This window comes from Macaca thibetana, chromosome 4, assembly GCF_024542745.1.
Source record: "Macaca thibetana thibetana isolate TM-01 chromosome 4, ASM2454274v1, whole genome shotgun sequence".
NCBI lineage: Eukaryota > Metazoa > Chordata > Mammalia > Primates > Cercopithecidae > Macaca > Macaca thibetana.
The window spans coordinates 141,918,130-141,941,476 of NC_065581.1; the positions used below are offsets into that span (position 1 = coordinate 141,918,130).

The 23,347-nt window shown below is 34.6% G+C and overlaps 1 protein-coding gene across 23 annotated transcripts in view; it reads left to right on the forward strand.

Annotated features, from left to right (window-relative positions):
- The window catches only part of TRDN (triadin), a 407,680-nt gene that overhangs the window by 207,811 nt on the left and 176,522 nt on the right, over nt 1–23,347 (forward strand). For 20 of the 23 annotated variants that reach the window (XM_050788685.1, XM_050788686.1, XM_050788691.1 and 17 more), the window contains exon 13: nt 19,258–19,311. In XM_050788685.1, coding sequence (XP_050644642.1) covers nt 19,258–19,311 — 54 coding nt within the window. Of the gene's footprint in view, nt 1–19,254; nt 19,312–23,347 lie in introns of all 23 variants that reach the window. The other 3 variants (XR_007725165.1, XR_007725166.1, XR_007725167.1) reach the window with 1 other exon arrangement.

A 23,347-nucleotide genomic window follows, 5' to 3' on the forward strand; every position in this document is an offset into this window, starting at 1 on the left:
ACAACACATTTCTCATCTGTTTTGTTGGCTGGAAAAGTTGTTTAGTTGCCTCTTGCTCTGTCCCCTTAACTTTAGTGACACTGCTGTCACTGAATTTTGCATATGAAATTCTCTTCAGAAAAGGATAAGGCTAGTGCCATCTGGTGGCCGCAGTTGTGAACCTCATACTCCGTCCTGGAGTATTTGCAAAACCAAAAACATTTAGGCCCAACAGTGCTAAAGCTTTCAATGATACTTATACTTCTAGGTAAATATGTCTATTAAGCACATATAAAACTAGAATATGGGAACTCGGCTAAAATATTGGCTGATGTTGTTTTGTGTTTTGAGCAATCTTTTAGTTTAGGCCAATAGTTATTTTTGTCTATACAGTATATGCAGTGCAGTTCATATAGTATGTAATAAATAAATTAGCCTAATGTCTACCTATCACTGAGGAACCATTGACCTTTATTAGGTCGTCTTTCTTAGGTCTCTACAGCAGTAGTATTCTTGAATTCAGAGAGAGACCACATCATTTTCTTTTTATTGTGATATTTGTGGTTATGATTATTTGGCTAATATACTTCCTATTTGTATATAGTGTTTGCCTAATAAATATATATTTACATATGGGATAGAAAGAACTATGTTTTAACATTACATAGATGTTTAGCTCAAGGGCTACCTGCTTAGACTGTCTGGCTTGGAGCCTTGCCTCAGTCACCTGCAAGTTCTATGGATGAGTCTTAGTTTCCTTCTATGGAAAGACACTAATGGCTCTAACTTTACAGCGGTCTTGTGAAGGTTAAATGAGAAAATATAGGTAAGCTGTCTCGCCCAGTACTTGGAATATTACAAGTAGCCAATACATGGTAAATATTTTTATTATTTTTATGTATTTGGTATGTAGTATTTGATAAGCTAAAGGTCAAATCATGTCTCATGGGAAAATTAAACATGAAAAAGTATCTAGCTTGTAAAGATAGTTCAGCCTGATCACTCAATAAGCATTTAGTTGAATTCCTTATCTGTAGTAAACACCGTTTGGGAATATCCATCATACATTTATATTGCCAAGAAGTATGCAAAGCTACAAAAGGACAAGCCTCTGAGGGTTTAATAATTGTGTTTACAGAGCCTAGAGTGGCATCTGGCACAGAGTAGATGCTCAGTAAATATTTGCTGAATGAGAGAATTAGAAAGGACTCCTTAAATATAAATATTACCTAGTTTTACTTCTTATTCATGTAATTATTTAATACAATTTGAGTTAAAGTTTCTATATATAGATGTATGTAAAACTGAAATGATATTCAAAATTGTATTATCATTATTTTTTTTTTTTTTTTTTTGAGACGGAGTCTCGCTCTGTAGCCCAGGCTGGAGTGCAGTGGCGCGATCTCGGCTCACTGCAAGCTCCACCTCCCGGGTTCCCGCCATTCTCCTGCCTCAGCCTCCCAAGTAGCTGGGACTACAGGCGCCCGCCACCTCGCCCGGCTAGTTTGTTTGTATTTTTTTAGTAGAGACGAGGTTTCACCGCGTTAGCCAGGATGGTCTCGATCTCCTGACCTCGTGATCCGCCCGTCTCTGCCTCCCAAAGTGCTGGGATTACAGGCTTGAGCCGCCGCGCGCGGCCTATCATTACATTTTTACCTACGAAGATGAGATCAATAATAATCCTAGGGTACTCATTTTCCAGCAATAATCAAAAGATTCTTGCATTACTAATTGTGAGCAGAATAATTAAAGAGAGGGTGGCATGAGAAAAAAACAAAACATTGTAAAGTACACTCTTCTGCTTGTAAATATCAAATTTGGCCCTTCATTATATTAGTATTGGGTGTAATAATTTTCAAAGTGCCTAGCACACTGCTGACATACGTTGACAATCAATAGGTGTCATTTTATTATGTATTTTTGAAGCAAAATTTAGAAATATATTAACACACTAAGGGACAGAAATAAAGGCTACAACCTTTGGAAAGATTCAGCCTTTCATCTCTGTCTTCCTCTTAATTACACATTCTATTTCACCCTCAAAGCTGACTCTTAAATACTAATATTTGTGATGTCTAGATATGTATTAACAATGATGTAATCCACTATCATTTTAGTAAAACTATGTATAAATCACTGTACATTTAATTAATACAGCATGTATTTTCCCTGGCCCTGTGTTTATTTGTTGCTGTTGCTCTCATAAATTCCCTAGTTACTTATTGTGGACACGCAATAAATATACACTTAAAATACTTTTAGTTTCAATAAGTGAAGAGAAAATACAATAAATGTTATAGAAATGATTAACATTATATTTTGGTTCATTTTATTTCTTCGTTGATCATTTTTTGTTTTGCTGTAAAACTGTTTGGTAATTTTTGTGAGTGCAGTGAGTAATATTTTATTGTCCTGATGCTAGGTGCTTGCAAAAGGAGAGGAAATGCATGGTGTTCTGTTTTACTTTATGTGAGTGGGCATAGAAATGTCTTACCAATTTGATCTCTTATATCTACCCACAGCTCTTGGACTCCACTGCCTTTGTCCTAGTTCAGGTCATCATTATTCTAGTCTGGAACATTAGTCTGGAACAGTCTGGATCATTACTCTAGTCTGGAACAGAAAAATTAGCCATGCCCAGCTAATTTTTGTATTTTTGATAGAGACGGGGTTCACCATGTTGGCGAGGCTGGTCCTCCTTGGCTAGTCCTTCACCATGTGTAATTTACACCAAATATTCTGCATCAGTGATTTCACAGAAGGCATATCTGATTATTTCACTCTCCACTTAAATCTGCCAAAGCTTTACTTTGTCCTTAGGATAAAGTCTTAATTGAAGAGTTTCAATGCCTTTCCTGATCTCTCTCTGGCTTCATCTCTTGATAACTCTCTCCTCACCCTTTGCTCTATCCATATAAAAGTCCATCTAATTGTTTAAAGTCAATCCATTATCTCTCACAATTATGATTCTTTCAGAGGCTTCTTTGTTCAAATCCTTATCCTCATCTCTCCACCTCCCCTTTGTTTGAATACCAGTTGCTATTTTCATAAAATCTCACCCCTTACTGGTCCTCTGGTTGGGCAGGTGTCTTTTTCAATGAATTTTCATAAAATCTCTATCCTACAGAATGGCACATGGCATACAATACTGGGTATTTAATTGTTTCTCACTAAACTCTAAGTTGTGTGTGTGTGTGTGTGTGTTTAAATTACATTATCTGTTTTAACTGACAGAGCGAAGCACATTTTGCAAAGTGAATGTCATGCTTGTGTTCAAAATTAAGGTGAATTAATAACTGTAATACATAACCAGAAGAATCTTTGTCTGCTAGCATTCAAAAGTAGGAAGAAAGAATACCTTTGCAAGTGCCTGTTATGTTCAAAGTACTATGGTTAGTACTTTACATATGTCACCTAGTTTAATCCTCACAGCAATATGAGCCTTTGAAAACTTAAGCATGCTCAAGGAAAATATGAAATGGCAAAGCCAGAATTCAAAGCGTGACCTTTCTGACTGCAATATTTATGTTCTTTTCACTAATCCACATTGCTTTTGAGAATCTGTGAAAGCTGTGTTGCTGACTACTACTCATCGTGTTGGTTAAATTGAAGAATATATGTCAAAGAGGCTTGTAAACTGTAAATATTCTACATAAGTACTGTGAACTTTGTAGGTATTCAAGACACATCTGTCAAATGAGTCACTAAGTGACTATATGATATTATTATTGTAGTTCGTTTGAAAGAGAAGCAAGGAATACTGATTATTTCCATTTCCAGGAGTAACATCACCCAGTCTATGTTCCTCGTTAATGAGTGTTGCATTAAAGAAGAATTCTATCATCAAGTATGTTTAGGAAACAATGCCCTTAGATTGGTTTCTCTACTGTAGAATTTCAGTCTGATAGATGTAAAGTACATTGTAAAGTCTTAGGAGGGTAACATTTTTGATGCAGTGCTCTCTAGTGTTACTTGACCCTGAACTGTTTTTTAGAAGAGCATCTATCTGGACTAGTATTCCATGGATTCCACTTTAAAGTGTTATAAATCACTTGTAAAACGATTTTTCTTGTCAGAGATTATTACTGTTAAACATGTGTTCTGCTATGTAAATTTAAACAAGGAATTTGAAAGAGGACTTCTGGGATGGTAGAGTATGGAAATTAATTTATATACGTACGTTGCAAAACAATTTCTTTTTTTTTTTTTTTTTTTTTTTGAGAAAAAGTCTCACTCTTGTCCCCCAGGCTGGAGTGCAATGGCGTGATCTTGGCTCACTGCAACGTCCGTGTCCTGAGTTCAAGCGATTCTCCTGCCTCAGCGTCCTGAGTAGCTGGGATTACAGGTGCCCGCCACCACGCCCGGCTAATTTTTGTATTTTTGGTAGAGATGGGGTTTCATCATGTTGGCCAGGCTGGTCTCAAACTCCTGACCTCAGGTGATCCGCCCGCCTTGGCCTCCCAAAGTGTTGGGATTACAGGCGTGAGTCACTGCGCCTGGCCCAAAACAATTCTTATCAAGTTACTTCTCTAAGACATAGATATGAGAATTTTGTACTTTATATTAGAAAATATAAAATATGACCTTATTCAAGTGCTTAATTAGTACCATGAGTAGTGAGATGCTTCAATGAAATTCAGTGATTTTGATGATGAAATATTGTGAGCACAGTGTTGGTATGAACAAGACAAATAGCACTAAGCACATGGTATTGACTATTTATTATTGGCCAGGTTCTCCTATAAGAATTTTTCAGTGCATTGATTCATTGTATTCCAATGCACCGGTTTGTAGCAGCATAAAACTAGTACTATTGTTAATACATTTTAAAACCATATTTGGAAAACTGAGGAAGAGAGCTGTTGAATGACTCGCCAGTGCCACGCAATCAGAAATTGGTTGGAGTGGGATTTAAACCCAGACCAGGCACCTCTAGGACTTACGCTCTTAATGTGTTTACAATATTGCTACTTCCTAGGTGATTTATTGTGGTGAGGTCTTTGTGGAAAAATAATTTCTTATTACAAAAGTGTTTCATGTTTTGTTATCATTTTCAAGGTTTATAGCAATTTTGAATCAAGCAACATAAAAGGCAGAGGCCTTACTTTTACCTTCCTTCCGATTAATTTTCACAAGAAAAAAATTGCCATGCTTTTTTTTCCCCTTGCTCTTTAATTCTTCAAAATAATAAACATTTTTTATTCAAGGGGCTTGTTCCTTCAGTTCATTATGTATACAAAAAAAGGGTAAAGATTATGTATTGTCCGTAGCCACAGGGAGGGTGGCATGAGAAAAAAACAAAATGCATATGGGAATTTTATGGGGAGTATGCAGCTTAGGAGGAGAGATAGATACATGTCTGTGAACAGCAAAAGCAAGCATAGAAAGGGACAGATGCCTTAAGTAAGAAAGTACTGGTGAAGCACTACGTCGGCCCCAGGGAGGGAGAAAGAAATACAGGGATCAGAAAAGTTTCCAAGAAATGAGAGTATTTCATTTTGGAGGGTGAGAAGTGGTTGACTGCGAAGTAAAACAGAATAGTAGAACAAGACAAATAAGGGCATGGGAAAGAGCCCTGACTCTGTTTCTGTATGTACAGAGTTAATAAAACATGTTCCATTCAGTTCGGTTGGTATAAGCAGAAAGCAACTTTATTCTTTCTGTAAAAATTCAATGCAAACCCACTCTGTAGACTTGCTTCTCTTCACCCCTTGGGTGAAATCAGGAACAGACTCTATAGCTTGCCTGGTCATGCTCAACTCAGATAATAAAACAATAGTGTCTTTTTTAAAGATGTTCAATCCAGTATATTATCAAAGCTCCCAACTTTCATTCAAATAAATTTTCCCCCACCTCACCCCCACCTAAGCTTGGGCCCTCTCAGCAAGCACCCTGAGCTTGGAGCCTGAAAGTGGGAAGGTATTGTGGGTTTCTTGTCTCTTTTTCCTGCTCTACGGAAGCCCCTGAAATTAATTACTCCACCAGCCAAATCACCAGGCTTGGAGCAAGGGGAGAGCACAGAGATAAAGATGACAATTTTGGTTTTTGAATCAGTAAACCTTGAAACCCTTCTATGTTGGACTGCTTGTTATGTGAAATAATACTTTCTCTTCTTAAGTCAAACAATATGGTATTTTCTATAAATTTGCTGTATAGAAATTAGCTGTTATAATTGCCATTGTTGCTATTTTATTTTAAAGGCAGAGCTATTTATGTAAAAGATTTTCCTATGTTTATATATGGCTATCACAATGAGTCGCAGCAAACCTTTGAGAAATTATATTGGCTCTTCATTTTATATACATGCATATAATGTAAAAAAAAATTAATGTATTATATATTACATCATATAAAGTTTTAAGCTTTCTACTAAAATTTATAGTTTAAAACTGCAAGGAAAAATGGCATTATTTTGAAGAGAAGTGGTAATTCCTGTTATATTGGCAGCATCTTGGACGAGGGTCAGAATGCTTGCAGTTTAGTCCAGGCCTAGCAGCCTATCTTATAAAGCAATGATACAGATCAAGTGCAGTAATTAATGCAAAGACTTTTGAAATACTGTGTTTAGAATTTAACTTTTTATTCAAATACTAGTGTAGAGTAACTTTTCGGTATATTGGAGATGCTTTCTGAATTTAATGTGTTATATAACCTTGATGTTTGTGAAATTTTTTTTGTTGAATATAACATTCAGAATATTTATAAGTGTTGGTTTTCTTTGGTCCTACATCATTCTATTTCGGGTTTTACTTGGTTTAAAAATGTTTCTGACTAAAATTTTAATCTGTGCATTTGTGCTTATCTGGTTTTCTAGAAAATTCAATAAATGAAGGATGAACAATCAATGTAGTTTTTAGAAATTTGAGTAGACATATTTAGCTATTATTGGGAGTCAAATATGGTCTCAAGATAAATTAAATATGAACTATAAAACATTATAGCACACAATACTGTGGGACTATCATTAAGCTTCCATTTGCTTTTCAATAGATGGGAGATTTTTCTTAGTGTAAGTAATCTAATGAGTGTTCTCTGCTTATAGTACTTGAAGTATTGGGTTAGGTACCCAGGAGGATTACAATTAATATGGGGCCATTGGTGAAAGGTACATTCCTCCTTTGATTAAAAAAAAAATTGCAATTATTTGTTTTTTAAATTAAATTGACTTTTTAAATTGTACATCATATGTGAGCCTGGTTGAAAGATGAGAATTAGTAAACTTTTTGGTCTGAGAATTTATTATGGTAACCTCTACTGCATCCTTCCTTTAGCCATTTTGTCATGTAATACAAAAACCAATTGTGTTTGCTTCTGAGATTTCTTGTTGATGCTAAAGTCTTCAAAAATGTACTCCACAGAAGAAAACATTGTAACATTTTATCCTTAAATGAATTTTCCAAACTCTTTAATTTTAAAACTCTGCGTACAGTTCATATTTATAAAATTTCTACTGCCTTCAAATGGGTTAGTTGGAATTCAGACCATCTGTGAGATGATGGAGATGGACTAACTGGAAAGCCTAGTAGCTATAAAAGTAGATTTCAGTTGAGCCATTTGTTAGAAGACAAATGCCTTGCCTTTTACCAAGGTATTTGGGAAATTGTTTTTTGGTACTAGTATTCACTCACTTGCTCTCAAACACTTCTATGCACATTGGTCTAGCAATTGAATATTGATTCATGTATTTGTGCATGTAAGCATAGATTCTGAATATTCAGTGGTTAAAGGTAACCTCCAGGTTGACTGCTAAAGAAACACATTATGCTTTATAGAATAGTTTTCCAAAGAAAGTGGTACATTTGCTGCAATACGTGAAAATGCAGGCTCCAGAAGCAATGTTAATATTCAGTAACCTTAGCTTGTATTAATATTATGAGAACCACTAGGCTGCCAGCTAAACACTAATTTAAGTTTAGATCTGCATGCCTAACACTGGGGACTACTGTTCCTCAGAGCTGTGCATAATTCCTTTTAACACTGATGGAAAGGAAAGAATGAAGTGGTGAAATTCCCTTTCAGGGAAGCCAATATTGAGAAGCCCATTTATTTATCTAGATCATTAGCCTGTGAGCTGACAGTTAAAGCATTTGAACTCTTAGAACCATGACACAAACGTGAACTAAAGAACAGTCCATGGGAGACGCAGTGACTCACATTTGTAATCCCAGCACTTTGGGAAGCTGAGGTGGGTGGATCACCTGAGGTCAAGAGTTTGAAACAAGCCTGACCAACATGGCAGAAACCCCGTCTCTATTAAATATACAACAACTAGCCAGGTGTGGTGGTGCATGCCTGTAATCCTAGCTACTTGGGAGACTGAGGCAGGAAGAATTGCTTGTACCTGGGAGATGGAGGTTGCGGTGAGCTGAGATCGCATCACTGCACTCCTGCCTAGGTGACAGAAACTTCTCAAAAAACAAAACAAAACAAAAAGCAAAAAACAGTTCACCACACATTACAAAAAGTCCACAGTCTCTAAAATTAAAAATGTTAAATATAGATTATAATCTAAATGGCTCAGTAATTCAGTGATATTGCATCTCAAATACTAACTGCATATTTTCCCACACATCTTAGAGATAACAAACAACATATAAAATCATTTCCATGTTTACAGAAATGAATATTTTTATATATTAGGTTGGAAAGGACATCAAGCCTGTGGCATCTATCATAGTACATAGCTTCAACATTAATTGTCCTTTCATCCTAATTTTTGCTTTGCTTTTAATGAATGTTTATAAAATTCCAAGGAGAAGATTGAGAGTCCAATATCAGAAAGAAGGAAATAATCAAGTGTGACTTGTCTGTCTTTGTTAGGGATTTCTTAACTATTTATTAGGTGGTCCTTTTTGGTTTGAGAAGGAAAAGTTGCCCTATAACCTTAATATTTTAGAATATTCACCAATAATATGTAATATCCTAATTATATATTATAAAACCTGAATCGTTTCAGTAATAATTTGAATATCAAATATCTTGTCCCATTTTCCTCCCTTCAACTGCTGTCTTTTATCTCACTATTTCTATTTGTATTACTTACATTTTTTCAATTCCTCTTTTCTTCTGTATTTTCTTAATTCTTGATTTTGACTCTCAAAACTTTTCTCTATTTAGTAAAATTCTATTTTCAGTTATGTTGAGTTTTTAAAATTTGGAGCTCTTCCTTATGTTCTGCAATGTGTCATCATTGATCAGAATACTGTCCTTCTAGGAAGCAGCTATATATTCCTGCTATTTTAACCGGGGAATTTTGATTTCTAGACTAAGATGTGCTTTATCTCCGTAGGCAGATACCTGTACCTATGCTTTTTTCTTATTTCTTCCCACACATTCTGGGATCTTGCTACCCTAATTGTCTTCCCACTTCCCAGATTTTTCCATATATTTGTCTCCATTTGGTATTTCTTTACTCTTTTCAAACAAAACAGGAAAAAAAAAACCTTTGCTTGTTCTTCCTGCCATCTTCAAGCCCCTTTGTAGTTTCTTTTTGTCCTAGTGCCTCTGCCATATTTGTCACAGGAATGGATTCCACGCTCTACTTCCATTTTGTTACTGTCCACCTTAGAGCGCTAAAGGTAGGCTTCCTTCTATCCTCATTTCTATTCCAAAACCATGTCCACAGTGGTTTCCAGGGATTTCTTAGATACAAAATTTTATTTCTTTTATTTAACCCTGAAGTTTATTGCCTCATTTAAAAAAAAATGTCTTTTCCCTGGCCTTGTTGAAATCAACATTTGGATTTTTCTTATAGATTATTAACTAATATATTTCTTGATAGGATGGTAGTCTGAGTCCTTCTGTTCATTTGTCTCTGGGAAAAATTGCTCACTCTCTTAATTTCAGTTTACACCTCGACGTATATGACTTTAGAATCTCCATATCTTTTCAAGGACCCTCCTTTCTTCAAATGTCTACTCAATATTTTCATTTGAATTTCTACCATTGTTTCAAACTTAACATGTGTCAAAAGCTTTAAATTATGTTAAAACGTATTCTGTTTATCAGTCTGTCTTATTTGAACAAACAGCCTTCTTTCCTTCTCTGTATATGTCAAACAAATCTCAAAATTGTATTAGGTTCTTCTTTTAAATTTGAACAAACAGCCTTCTTTCCTTCTCTGTATATGTCAAACAAATCTCAAAATTGTATTAGGTTCTTCTTTTAAATATCTAGCTTTTTTTTTTTTCATTTCCATTAACATTTGCTTAGTCTAAGGTATTATCACCTTACATCGAGTATTCCAGCGACATTGTACCTGGCTTCTACGCTACAGGGATAGAAACCCTTTCCCCAGACAATCCTGGACACTTATCTCTTCAAACCACTGCCGTGTAACTTTCCTGCCCAAAAATGTGGTAGTGCTCAATGTACTAAGACAAAAGTCTATGTTATTTGCTGAGATTTCAAGGTCAATTATTTTAACCATAATTTACTTTTAAACAAACTTTAACATTTGGTTTATTAAAATAAAATGTTTAAACAAATTAAATTTAACAATTTACTTGAGCAAAAAAATGATTCATAAACCTGGCATGATTCAAAACTAAAGAGCTTCAGAGAGCTCTGCTCAGGTGGGCAGTGAGCTGTTATAGCCCAAACGGGAAGGGAACTACAGAAATAGCTTGATTGGTTAAATCTAGACATTTGCCTTATTTGGGCATGGTCTGGTCAGTTGGCTGCCTATGACTGGCTGAAGCTCAGCTGTTTGTGATTGACTGAGACTCTGTTTTCTGTTACAAAAAATATACTCCTAAGTAAGGTTTCAGGTTGTTTACATACTGAGTTAGGTTACAGTTCATTATGTAGGAACTTGCAATGTGAAGACAGCCTCAGGCTAATGGCCTTCTGCTTATTTCCCATGTTTTACTTCTCCTTAACATCAAACAAGGCTCTTCTGCTCCAGCTGGATTGATTTACAATTCTAGGCGAATACATTATCATTCACTCTACAGCTTTCTTTCCCTTCGCCCTTTGTGACTCTACACCTTATCTCTCCTTAAATTTTTTTTTTTCTTTTTGAGATGGAGTCTCGCTCTGTTGCCCAGGCTGGAGTGCAGTGGCGTGATCTTGGTTCACTGCAACCTCCACCTCCCAGGTTCAAGCAATTCTCCTGCCTCAGCCTCCCTAGTAGCTGGAATTACAGGTGCGCACTCCTACACCCGGCTAATTTTTGTATTTTTAGTAGAGATGGGGTTTCACCATGTTGGCCAGGAGGCTGTTCTTGAACTCCTGACCTCATGTGATCTGCCTCCCAAAGTGCTGGGATTATAGGCATGAGCCACTACACCCAACCTCCTTTAAATCTGATCTATATCCTGCCTTCTTAAAAATTGCCAATCTCTAAAACTCAGATTACCATACACTTTATTTAGTTTTTTTCACACAACGTTCCTAACCAAACTGTGGGTGGAACTAGTTCTTATGTTTAGGTAATATAGATGCCTTATTACCAATAAGCAATAAATACAGAAGAGTAAGTGACAAACCTCAGCAATTATTTAGAGAAGCATTTTCTCATTTAAAATCAAATTGCACAATGTTCAACCTCTAACCCCCTGTTTAATCTGAGGACTAAATTTACCGGAAAGTGTTTGCTTAGAAATAACCTCTGAATTCTTCTTTGGTCTACTTGATTTAGAATTCTTCATTCAGGATTTGTACCCTTTAGAAATCATGGTAATTTATCAATGTAATCTGCATTTTACAAACTTAGCCACTTTTACAAAAAACTTAAATTCTCTTTGAATCTGATTATAACATCTTTAGATTTTGACATCTATAGAACTGTAGAGGAAAAAAAGGGCTCAAGAAGTCTGCGTCATTTTGTGAGGATAATTGCCACATACTTGGTTTAGAATTGTCAGGCATATAATATTGGCTTTTCAAACACCTTGTCTCCCAATCATTATTCACTTATTCACCGCAATAATGTTTTGGGATGCCTGCTCAGTACCAAGAACTGTGTTAGAGATACAAGATACACAAAAGCCAGTCTTTGGCCTTAGTTTTTCTTTCCACTTTTCTTATTTTGATATATTTTTAGAGGACTACATTCACACAATTCTGTTTGTTTATAACATTTCCAAATTGGGTAAGGAGATAAAAGTGGTGTGTGTGTTTCTTATTTTCTAGGAAAGGAAAAACAGAATGGTGATATTCACATACACTGCTTACTAATGTTAGAAAAACAGGGGCTTTTTATTTAAGTGCTAAACTTAGATCATATTGTTCTACGACACCCTTTACTGAGGAAAGCACTCTCTACCCTATATGTAAATTGGGCATTAGAGCAGGGGTCCCCGAACCCTGGTACTGGTCTGTGACCTGGTAGGAACCAGGTTGCACAGCAGAGGGTGAGCAGCCAGCAAGGGAGCATCCCAGCCTGAGCTCTGCCTCCTGTCAGATCAGCGGGGGCATTAGAGTCTCATAGGAGCATGAACCCTATTGTGAATTGCTCATGCAAGGGATCTAGATTGTGTACTCCTTATGAGGATCTAACTAATGCCTAACGATCTGAGGTGAAACAGTTTCATCTCGAAACCATCCCCCATTACCCCCATCCTCCACTGTCCCTGGGAGGAAAAATTGTCTTCCACAAAACCGGTCCCTGGTGCCAAAAATGTTGGGGACTGTCAAAATTAGAGGTCCTGTCAACTAGACCTTATTTAACTTTTAAAATAGAAATTCTAACTGGAGAATATGGCTAAATAATCAGAAATTTTGTTTCCTTTATATGTTTGTGTGTGTGTATGTGTGTGTGTGTATACATATTCTTTATGTCAAATAAAATGGCTTATTTTTTAAAATAAACTCTTGACTTTTAAAATCATTACTATATTTTTTTCTTAGAGTCTGAATCAATCCTAGCCCAATATATAAATCACTCCTATGGAGAATGCAATAGTCTTTCCAAATCATAATATTTATTTCACTAAAGTGTCAAATTTCTACTTAAAATTGTAAGTAGAATTCACATTTCTGTTTGAGTCCTAACTGTTCTGGAAAGTGTATGCTTCTCCTAAGGAAATCATTCCAATTTGTTGGTCAGGATGCTTGCTTTTAAAATCTTATCAATGCAAAAGGAATGCTTATTTTATGGTAGTGGAGGACTACCAGGATAAGTCTTAATAATACAAATGAATAAATAATCAAGAAATTTGCTATCACAGATAATGTAGGCAAATTCTTCTAATACTTTTATCTGTGTTCATAATCACTGATTTTAGAAAGTTGCTATAGAAGGTAGAAAGGAACCTTGAGTGACCAGCTGGTACTCTCTCTTTGCTTTAGGCAAAAATGTCTAGGACCCTTCTAAGACAGGTATTTCTTTCTCTGGCATCTCAAGAAATGGGACTTCATATCTTCCTATCGTATTGCATTCTGTTGTTTTATTAGATACATGGAATAAACCTTTTTCTTGGTCTAAATGTAATCTGCCCTTAATATGGCAAATATTTTGAAGAGTAAATGGCCAGATGATCTGTTTCTTGCACATAACTTTCCTTTATATTAAAAAAAGTTTCTTCTGCTAATCATTTAAATATATTGATACCTTGGTCTTCAATCCTAAATTGTTGATTACTTAAGAAACTTATCATTCTCACACATTCTATCCAGAAAGCTAGTTAATGCCATGAGGGGGAAATGCTCATTATTCTGATTAATGTTTCCCAAACACTTTCTGTTTTCCTATGCTTAATTTTTGGAGAAAGCTGATTTTATGTGTAACATCTATAGGTAGATTTTGACTTACATGTAGTAAAAGCATCCAAATTCTTTCTTTTTCAAGTTAAGAAATCCTTGGAATGATTTAAATGGAAGAGATATTCTTTTTTAAAAATTAAAAAATAGACTATTTTAGTAGCCGTGGAATAATCAATTTTTTTCTGAATTAAATGCTATAATGCTAAGTTATTAAGGTAAAGGCTACTTAGATTCCAAAACAAAATACTTGGCATGATGAGGTGAAGATTTTCTGGGGGGAAAAAAAGTCTAGCAAAATTATGCTACCTATTGTAAATCATTTTGCCAACTTATTTAGATTTTTAACCTCTAGCAATAACAGATTATTTTGATAAATTATTTATATTTCTGCATTGTGCACCTTTTGCAATTTGCATATCTGGCTGCAAATAGGCCCTTCTTTCAGGCTTCAGTCCCCTTGGTCACACAGGATGGCCAAAGGCTGCTTCATGATTAATTTCATCTCAATAGGGTAATTATCATACTGAAATGAAGCAGTGCCCCTGAAATATGCTTTCCTGGAGCTCTAAGTACAAGAGGCTTAGCCTAGAGCTTTCAAGTATGTAGTAACTTTTAGCTTAAATGTTAACCTTTCTCTATTTTGGTATTTTGGTACTATCTATATCTAAAAATAACACTGGATTTTATAAGAATAGGAAACAATAAGTTAGAATTTGATCTAGCAACTCATTGGACTGCAAAATAATTTGTCATTAGTTTCCACTGTCTTATGCAAAAAACAAAGGATGTATATATTTTGAGGGGTCAAGGTTTTATATTGCTGGGTCAAATTGTAGCTGCTGAATTAATAAACATGAATTTATCTCCTGGTCTATGGAAAAGCCATTTACCTTTTCTATATTTAGTTTTCTTACCTAAGAAAATAAGAACAGTTGGCCGGGCGCGGTGGCTCACGCCTGTAATCCCAGCACTTTGGGAGGCCAAGGCAGGTGAATCACGAGGTCAGGAGTTCGAGAGCAGCCTGACCAACATGGTGAAACCCTGTCTTTACTAAAAATACAAAAAATTAGCTAGGCGCAGGGGTGGATGCCTGTAATCGCAGCTACTCAGGAGGCTGAGGCAGGAGAATCGCTTGAACTTGGGAGGCGGAGGTTGCAGTGAGCCGAGATCGTGCCACTGCATGCCAGCCTGGGCGACAGAGTGAGACACTGTCTCAAAAAAAAAAAAAAAAAAAAAAAAAAAAAAAGATTCTAAGTTCCTTGTAATGTTGAAGAAATAGCAAGAGACAGCTTTTAAAGCTGTTTTCCTTTCTTTGGAAAATTAATAAAAGAAATTTGATTCATAATTTGGACCCTGAAAAAATGTTTATCTCAAACATGCTCTTAAGTAGAATTCCAATATTTTCATTTTTTGCTGTTTGTTTCCCCTCCTATTCTTTTATCAAAATCCATTCAAATTAATTAAAAATTTGCAAATTTGTCTAAATTAGTTAATTTTACAAAATTCCCAAATGCAATGTGGGATACCATATATTCTACTAAAAATCTAGTTCTAAAATTTAGAGTTAATACACTTTCTGAATAACACATGTCAGTGATCAAAGAGAAAAAGAGATTTTGCATCATCTTAAAAGTGAAATAGATTCCCGAACTTAATGTTCCATTTCAAAGCAGTCAATTGGATTTTTGTTTTCATTTTTATACTTAGATATTCTGTGCCATTTCTTACATGTTTCATAGAGACAATTTTTCCAGCAGGTTGTTGACTCTGGAGTTATAAAGTTGAACAAGTGACAATCAATCAGTGATCTCAGGGAATTTATAGGGTATTAGGAAGGGAAGTTGTACGAGTAAATAATTGTATTATTTCACACTGAAATGGAAATCCGTAGTGTGGAGGTCAGTGGGCTGGGTATTGTCAATAACAAGGACAAAGTCTGTGTGGTAGGAGCCCACTACCTGCTTTACCATCTGCTGCTACTCATTCTCCTGCCCCTGTCAGTTCCTCTCTCTAATGTCCAGTCACTTCACTGCAGCTGGGAGGATCTTTCTTTCTTATTTTGTTGTTACTATAAGTAAGGGACTTACATGTTATTCAGGTATTTGAATAACACTGCTTATTGTCTCTTGTGAGGTAGTAATTGATCTCTACCAACTTATTCTAAAATTAAAACGTAATAAATACACTGATTTTTTTCAGAGATGGGAGAATGCTCAAAAACATGTAAGATGTGGATAGGATTTTCAACAATACTATTATTCTTTATCTGCTGCCCATTAGCCAAAGACCAATTCTGGCAGCTGACAATGTAGCAGTCCATTTGCCACTAAAGTTATATGAAACCTATTTTTGAAAATGTATTGGATTTGCACTTTACATTAAATGAAGTCAAAATGTAAACAGTGTCCTAGAAATGAAAAGTTAATTATATTAAACTAATATTTAAATCTCTGTGCAAAAATTGGCTCTTTAACAAAATGTTTGCAGACTAATGATATCTTTTCAGTTTTGTAAATCAGATTGTTCCATGTCTGTGGAATCAGAAGACATTGAAACATTTGGCCCATCTGATTCATGACAATTTGTTTATATAAATACTACATGTTTCAGGGATCTACAAATACTAACTTCTCTGATAATTTCCTGCGAAAACACCCCCAAGTGAATTGTGCTGACATTTTAATCTAGGTCCATCCTGTCTCTGATTTAAAAGTCCAAAATACTATTTATCAATTTCAGAATTACTATAATCTTTAGTTGAATATTGTTATGGTCATCTGTTTTTTATTTAAATCATTGTACTTTATTTCCAAAAACATAGCTATAACCAAAACTATGACAAGATAAAATCATTTGATATAATGAAATTCTCATTAGAATATGTATAGTGCAGGCAGTACAGATGAAATACTGTAGTAGGTGTTGGAAACAGTGGGTTCATTATCCTGTCTTCTTTATTTTTGTATAGGTTTAGAATTTTCCCTAACAAAAATGTAGTTTCTTTTGTAGTTGGCAGAAATCAAAAAGAGACAGAAAAATTATTTATAACGAAAATTTGTCTGTCTGGATTAATGTGTTTTCAGTAGTACAATATTTGGTGCAGCTTTCTTGTGTCATACATGTATGGACTCGGGGTCGATTTCCTCCCCTAATGTCATGCAATTTTGAAAATGGAAATGCTGTTCAAAAGCATATGTCAAATCTGATCTTCTTTGCATGTGTCCTCAATAGTTTCAAGGATGATATTGTTGTTGGTTGGATGCAAGCTGGCAGAATTACTGAAAAGGCATTTGGTTTTAAACTGTTAATTTCTATTGAGATGTAGATCATGTAGTAGTTTGTGAACTAATATTTTAGAAGGGTGCAAACACAGTTGAGGTTGGTGCAACTTCAATTGCGTTTGCATCAACCTCATAAATGAACTTTAAAGCTTAAAATCAGAGAAGGAATAGATGGAGTTATGAGGGCCAAACATTATACTGCTACGATCCCGAGATTTTCCTCCATTAAAATCATACTTTTGCAGGTAGACATTGTAGAATGACCTCTTTAAAATACACTTTTACCTGGAAACAGTATCTTCAATGCATCAGTGTGCATTTGTGGACTGTTTTCTTTGGCATGGGTTGGGGATGGGACAATGAGGTGTCGGGAAGACTTAGGGAGGGAACTAAGTCTTAGTAGAAAGAAGAGCCCATAAGTAAGGAACCCTAAAACACGCCCAATCAATATGCACAATATGAACACAGCCAAACCCAGGACAGGCTAAGGTTATTAAAGAGGTAAATTCCATTGAGAGATGGCCAACCTGTTGGGACACTCAAATGGGAAAAGCTCAGCAATCAGGGGCATGTTTCTGAACCTGATCCCTGAGGGAGAAAGCAGCTGACAGAGAAACCCAACCGTCTGTGGGAGAAGTGATAAGGCCCTAGGAAAAGCACTACATAATTTGCAGGTGTGTGTGACCTCGGTGGTCTAATATAATCTTAGGTGTGATGGGGTTGTTTAGTATCAGTGATTTAAGAGGATATAAAGAAAAAGGAGAAGATAGAAGGAAAATTGGCTGCAAAGTTTTGCAAATATTTCTACAAATTCTAAGGTACTTTACCTACTGATATTTTAAAATCTTTTTCTTTAACATTTAATTGCAAACTACAGTATAATTTTCTAATATTTTGAGATCTCCAGGAAGTAAAACATCTGAGCAGAATGGTGTTCTTTTGTTGAAAATTTTGGTCATATTATTTTCTTCCTTTCTTCCATTGGTTTTGGTCAACAATAATTTAATACTTGTCCACTAAATGTCAGTCATATATAATTACTAATTGAGACCATCTAGTCTAGGTTTGACAAAGATGGTACTAGCATGCATGCAGTTTTCCTCCAGAAAAAAATTAATTATGAAAATATCAAGGGTAGACTTAATTCAGTTTTGGCAAAAGATATTTTGTCTGAAGAAATAGCAATAGTAATTAGAATTATTTATGGATCAAATAATATGTATTTTATATAACAACAAATAAAAATTAGCATTTTTATAATCATGGTTATATATAAATGAATAATTATCTTACCAAGAGGTAAAGCATGAATTAGAAATCAAATCAACATTAAACAAGTTATAATCAACATTTGACAACAATTAAATGAAAGATTGAACATATATGTGAATCAACTACTACATATACACCTAACTTCGTGTCCACACATAATTATTCCTAAACATGTGATGAATGAATGAAAGTGAATATATAAAACAAATGACCCAATCTTACTTTCCATTATTAAATAATAATTAAATTATTGAAAACAGTAAAGACAATCAGGAATCACACTAAGTCAAATGTGAAGTGAGCCACTATATTTTGAAATTTTTATTTACCCATTATTTCCCATTCTGATTAAGTATATTTAAATGTTTATCATATAAGCTATTTAAAATAAATCCTGTTTCTTTAAAGGAAAAATTCTGAACAAAGGAGAAAAAAAATAGTAAAAAATGTAGAACAAGAGGGAAGAAAGATCCAAAATGAAGCTTGCTCATTCTCTCGTATATATTTTGCCCCGGGCCACACTAATAGTGATTGGTGCCACTGCAGTTTAGGGAAGGGCATTTTAGAGTCAAAGGCTTGAACTTGAGATTGGTTGTTCTAGGCTTTATTCTCACATTAGTCACTAAGGGACCTTCAGTAAGTCATCTTATTTGGTTCTACGTGTACCATTGATTTCGAAGGACTGATAATACAGACATAATTTACATAGAATTCTGAGATTTTCAAATTCGGATGCTCAACAAATGCAAAGTGATATTCCATGGCCAGTTAACAGTGAGGCAAAACAGTTTTTAGAATCTTTATCTTATGCTTTAAATTGCTTCAGTCATGTCTTTCTTTCGGTAAGCTCAATTCTCAGCAATTCCTCTAATAACTGTTTATTTCTTAACAAAAATTCTGCGTGTCAAAGGCAACACTTTCTATGCTCATTTGTGTTTGTGCTCCCCTGCCCCTGTTTTATTTGTATGTTTTTCCAAAATCGTACTTCATGGTAATTTATGTTTTTTTTCATTCTAAGAGCCGGGAAAAGCTCCTGAAACCAAACAAGGGACTGTAAAAATTGCAGCACAAGGTAAGCAATAAGATACTTTAAAAATCATGGCTTTTTTTTTTTTTTTTTTTTTAAACATCTATAGCACTTGATTGACAAAAGCAAAAACTGTTTATTGCAGAATAGCACCATCTGCTGGGATATTGCAAAAAAAAACATATTGTTGAATGAAAATACACAGTTCAAGTATTTATTTAGTAATTAGCAAACATGACTGAGAGTAATGCCAGATTTGCAGAGGAAATGCCTAAGGACCCAATAACTAGTCTTGGCTCCAAGTTTCAGTATTTGAGCTTTATGTGTATTTTTAAAAATAAGCCATAGATGTGCATAAGGAAATACAGACAGATATAAAATAATGTGCATTTTTCTATAATTTTCAGTATACCTTGTAATTTATGTCACATGAGAGAATCAGAATGTTATTAAATTAATAGTACTTCATAAACATCAAAACTGTAAAAATTGGGTTCCAGATATGGCTATAAAATAATTATCCTATTTTTATGAGCCATCTAAGAAAATTAGCTTCATCATTTATGAATATCTTCAGGATATCAAAAGTCCTTTTGTCTCACACCATGAGGATTAATTTGATGAAAGCATAAGGGAAGGGTACAAGTGTTCTGTTTTTGTCATGTGGCAAAACTTTATGCAACGCACTTAGAAAATAAAAGATACAATATTTACTGGAGACGATCTTTACCATCTCTTCTATGCTAGATTATATAATATCAAGCAATAAAGGAGATACACATAGGTGGTGGTACAATTTTCAGGGGGTAGAAGGCTCTCATAGCAGACTCAGTGTATTACATGATGTATGACTGCATGTATTATATCTGAGCAACATTTTTCTCTTGTATTTAATCTCGGACCCAACAACATGCAGAATCACCCCCCCAAATATTGGTAGCATGGGTTTGTTAAATGCCATTTGACTCAAGGATGTTGTCTGTGAGCAAAATAAGCTAGAATTGTTAAAAGCTGTGACACCAGTTTTTAGTTTTCATGTTGAAAAACTTGTTTTTCTTTAGGAAAGTTCTGATAGGGAATATAGTAAATATTATGAATGGTAAAAAGGCAGGACAAATTGTATTACCTTTGATTTTTTCATACATGAAAATGCAGGTCAGGGTGAGTTCCTCAAGCCAATGACTACCAGTTTAAGAAATCATTGCTATTAGTGTATATATGTTCTCATAGAAAACCACAATCACCTTAGACTCCTTCTGTTTAACTGAGACTTCTGAGGACCATAGTGTAGATATGAAACTATGACTTGAGGCAGGAATTTTGTGTTAGTTACTTCAGCCTCATGTTAGAGGCGTTCATGAGGAAGAAAATTAAGAGATATTCGAAAATTTGCTTCATATTTGAGCTTGAGGGTAGGGGCTCTTTAAACTACATTTAACCATTCAAGATTTAAAATACATTGGACAAGGCAACTTCAGAATTTATTGTTTTGGAATAAAATATTTATTTTTGAGTAAATAGTAACATAGAGTTTCAAAGTCTTGTTAGAATTATCCTTGGAAGGAAATTGGATGAAAAGATTGGTGAAGCACAGTGAACAAGGCAAGAGTGAGGTATTCTGTGTATACATTTACTAAAATAAAAATGACACACCAGTGCAGGGACACACCAAAGCAGAATTGCATATTTTTCACTTCTTTGCAAATCCCGCATAGATCTTTCTTAGATATGTTTATTTTAATGTCATAGGCATATAATTAAATTATGCAGAGAAATAATTAATATTTGCAAGTACTTCACGTGGAGACAAAACTTAAACAAAATTGGCAATAATCCTATAGTAGACTGATGTTTTTGAAGTATAAGTGATAAAACTGATCATGATCTTTGTGGCATGGTAAAACGCTAGATTAGATCTGTTCATTTATTGATTTTGAACTTTTACAACCAAGGACATATTAAAAATCTGGTTTCCATGCATATGTATGTGTATACGTTGATATTTATTTATAACTATTATTAAGATTTAGCATAGATTCTTTGGAATTTTAAAATAATTTAAGGAAAATTATTTTTCCAAACTTTTGAGGTGCTGAGGAGACTACAAAATAAATATCTCACTACTACAGGAAATTCCAATTTGGAGATCTAACAAATTTAGGTAAATATAAGGAAAGGCTTTTGTTTCTATTAAGACATGAGACAATAACCTCAACTAGGACGGTGGCAATGTCAAGAGAAAAACCACAAATGTCATTAACATTTTGAAGAACTAATGTCTGATAGAATATGTGAAAAGAAACAAAGGAAAGAACAAAAATGATACTGAGCTTTGGAACCTGGGTAATGAGGAGATCAACTATCTCCATTGTCACTGTAAACTGGAAACTGAAACTATCAAACATATAAGAATGGGGGAAAAAAGATACATGTGTATGTATGCATGCTTGCATCTCTTCATGCTTATGTACAGATTTCAAGGGAAGAGACTAGCTGAAGGGAAAAGATGATTCACTCTTCAGTGGATGAATGTTGAGCGGAAGGAGAATAATTGTACAATAATTTTTTTGTAGCCAATTAGAATTTAGGTGGGAAATCAATCTAGTTCATAGGTATTACATAAAAAAATTGTTGGAAGAAATCCATATAGACCCAAATTGGAAAGGAAGTAGAGAGATGGGGAATTACTTTTTTAGTCAGGTGCAATGGTGAGGTAGACACCTAGTGATATCAAAATGCCAAAGAGAGAACACATGAAAAATTAAACTCAGCTTAAAAGATGGAGTTATGTGCACTCTGTGTTAGTATATTTCCACTGGCTTTTTTCTTCTGGATTCCTAAAGCAAATATTAAGAATTTCCCGGATACTATAGGAAGAGTATAGAAAGAGAACAACATCAACAAAACTAGAATGTTAGCCATTCCAGTTTTTTTACAATGCAAAACCCAAAACCTCAGTTATTCAGAACCATGTCTACTCAGTAAATTCAAGAGTCATCCAATCCCATAACAGAGTTAAATAGATGAGAACCAGGCAAGCTGAATTTGAGGACCAGAAGTGGGACACATGGAACACAAGCTACAAAACCGTTCTGGAAGCAATTGAATCCCGAGACCCTGGCTTTGATTAGCTTGTGGGCCTGGAATCCAGGTTGGCAGATAACATGGCCTTCCAACTGGCAATAAACAAAAGCTATGCACCTTCAAGGGAACCAGGGCAGCAACAGAAAACAGAGTCAGTTATGATGGAATAGGTCAAACTGCTTCATTCAACTATCTCCATTGTCACTATAAACTGGAAACTGAAACTATCAAATATATAAGGATGGGAATAAAAGAAGATGCATGTACATGCATGCATGCTTGCATCTCTACATGCATATGTGCAGATTGTTTTTCATGTATTATTTTAGAAATCAAAAAATTTGTTGCAATTTAACAAGATTTTGCTAATTCATGAAGGAATTTAAGTTTCAGAGGCTTTCTTGTCTGTAGAATTGACAAGAAACTATGATTTTGTCAAATGTATTCACATTCTCAGCCCTTTTTTTTGTCATTGGTCAAGGCCTTTTTCAGGTTGCCCTTTACACATGTGTTTATGGTTAAATTGATGAAGTTTAGAGCTCAGAGCAATTCATTGACCAGAGCTCCTTCAAGGGGGTAATTTTGTGTTGTTTTATTTTGTCTTTCTTTAAAGAGTTCCCCACTCCCATCCATCCATCGAAATCATGATCAGATGATTTTGAAAATTATAAAATTTTTTGAAGGAAATTCTTATTTTCAATGTAAAGAATCAACAATAAACAAGTCTATTGAGTCAAACTCACAGACTTACTGAAATTAAACCTCATGGCTTTGAAATTCATCAGGCCATGAATTTTGTGTATTATTATATAATTATATAATATATAATATAAATTATTTATATATATTATACATATTATATATTATATAATATATTATATATTATACATATTATATAATATATTATATATTATACATATATAAAATAATATATAATACATAAATATATATATATATTATATATAAATTAAAAATGTATTAATATATAATATAGTAT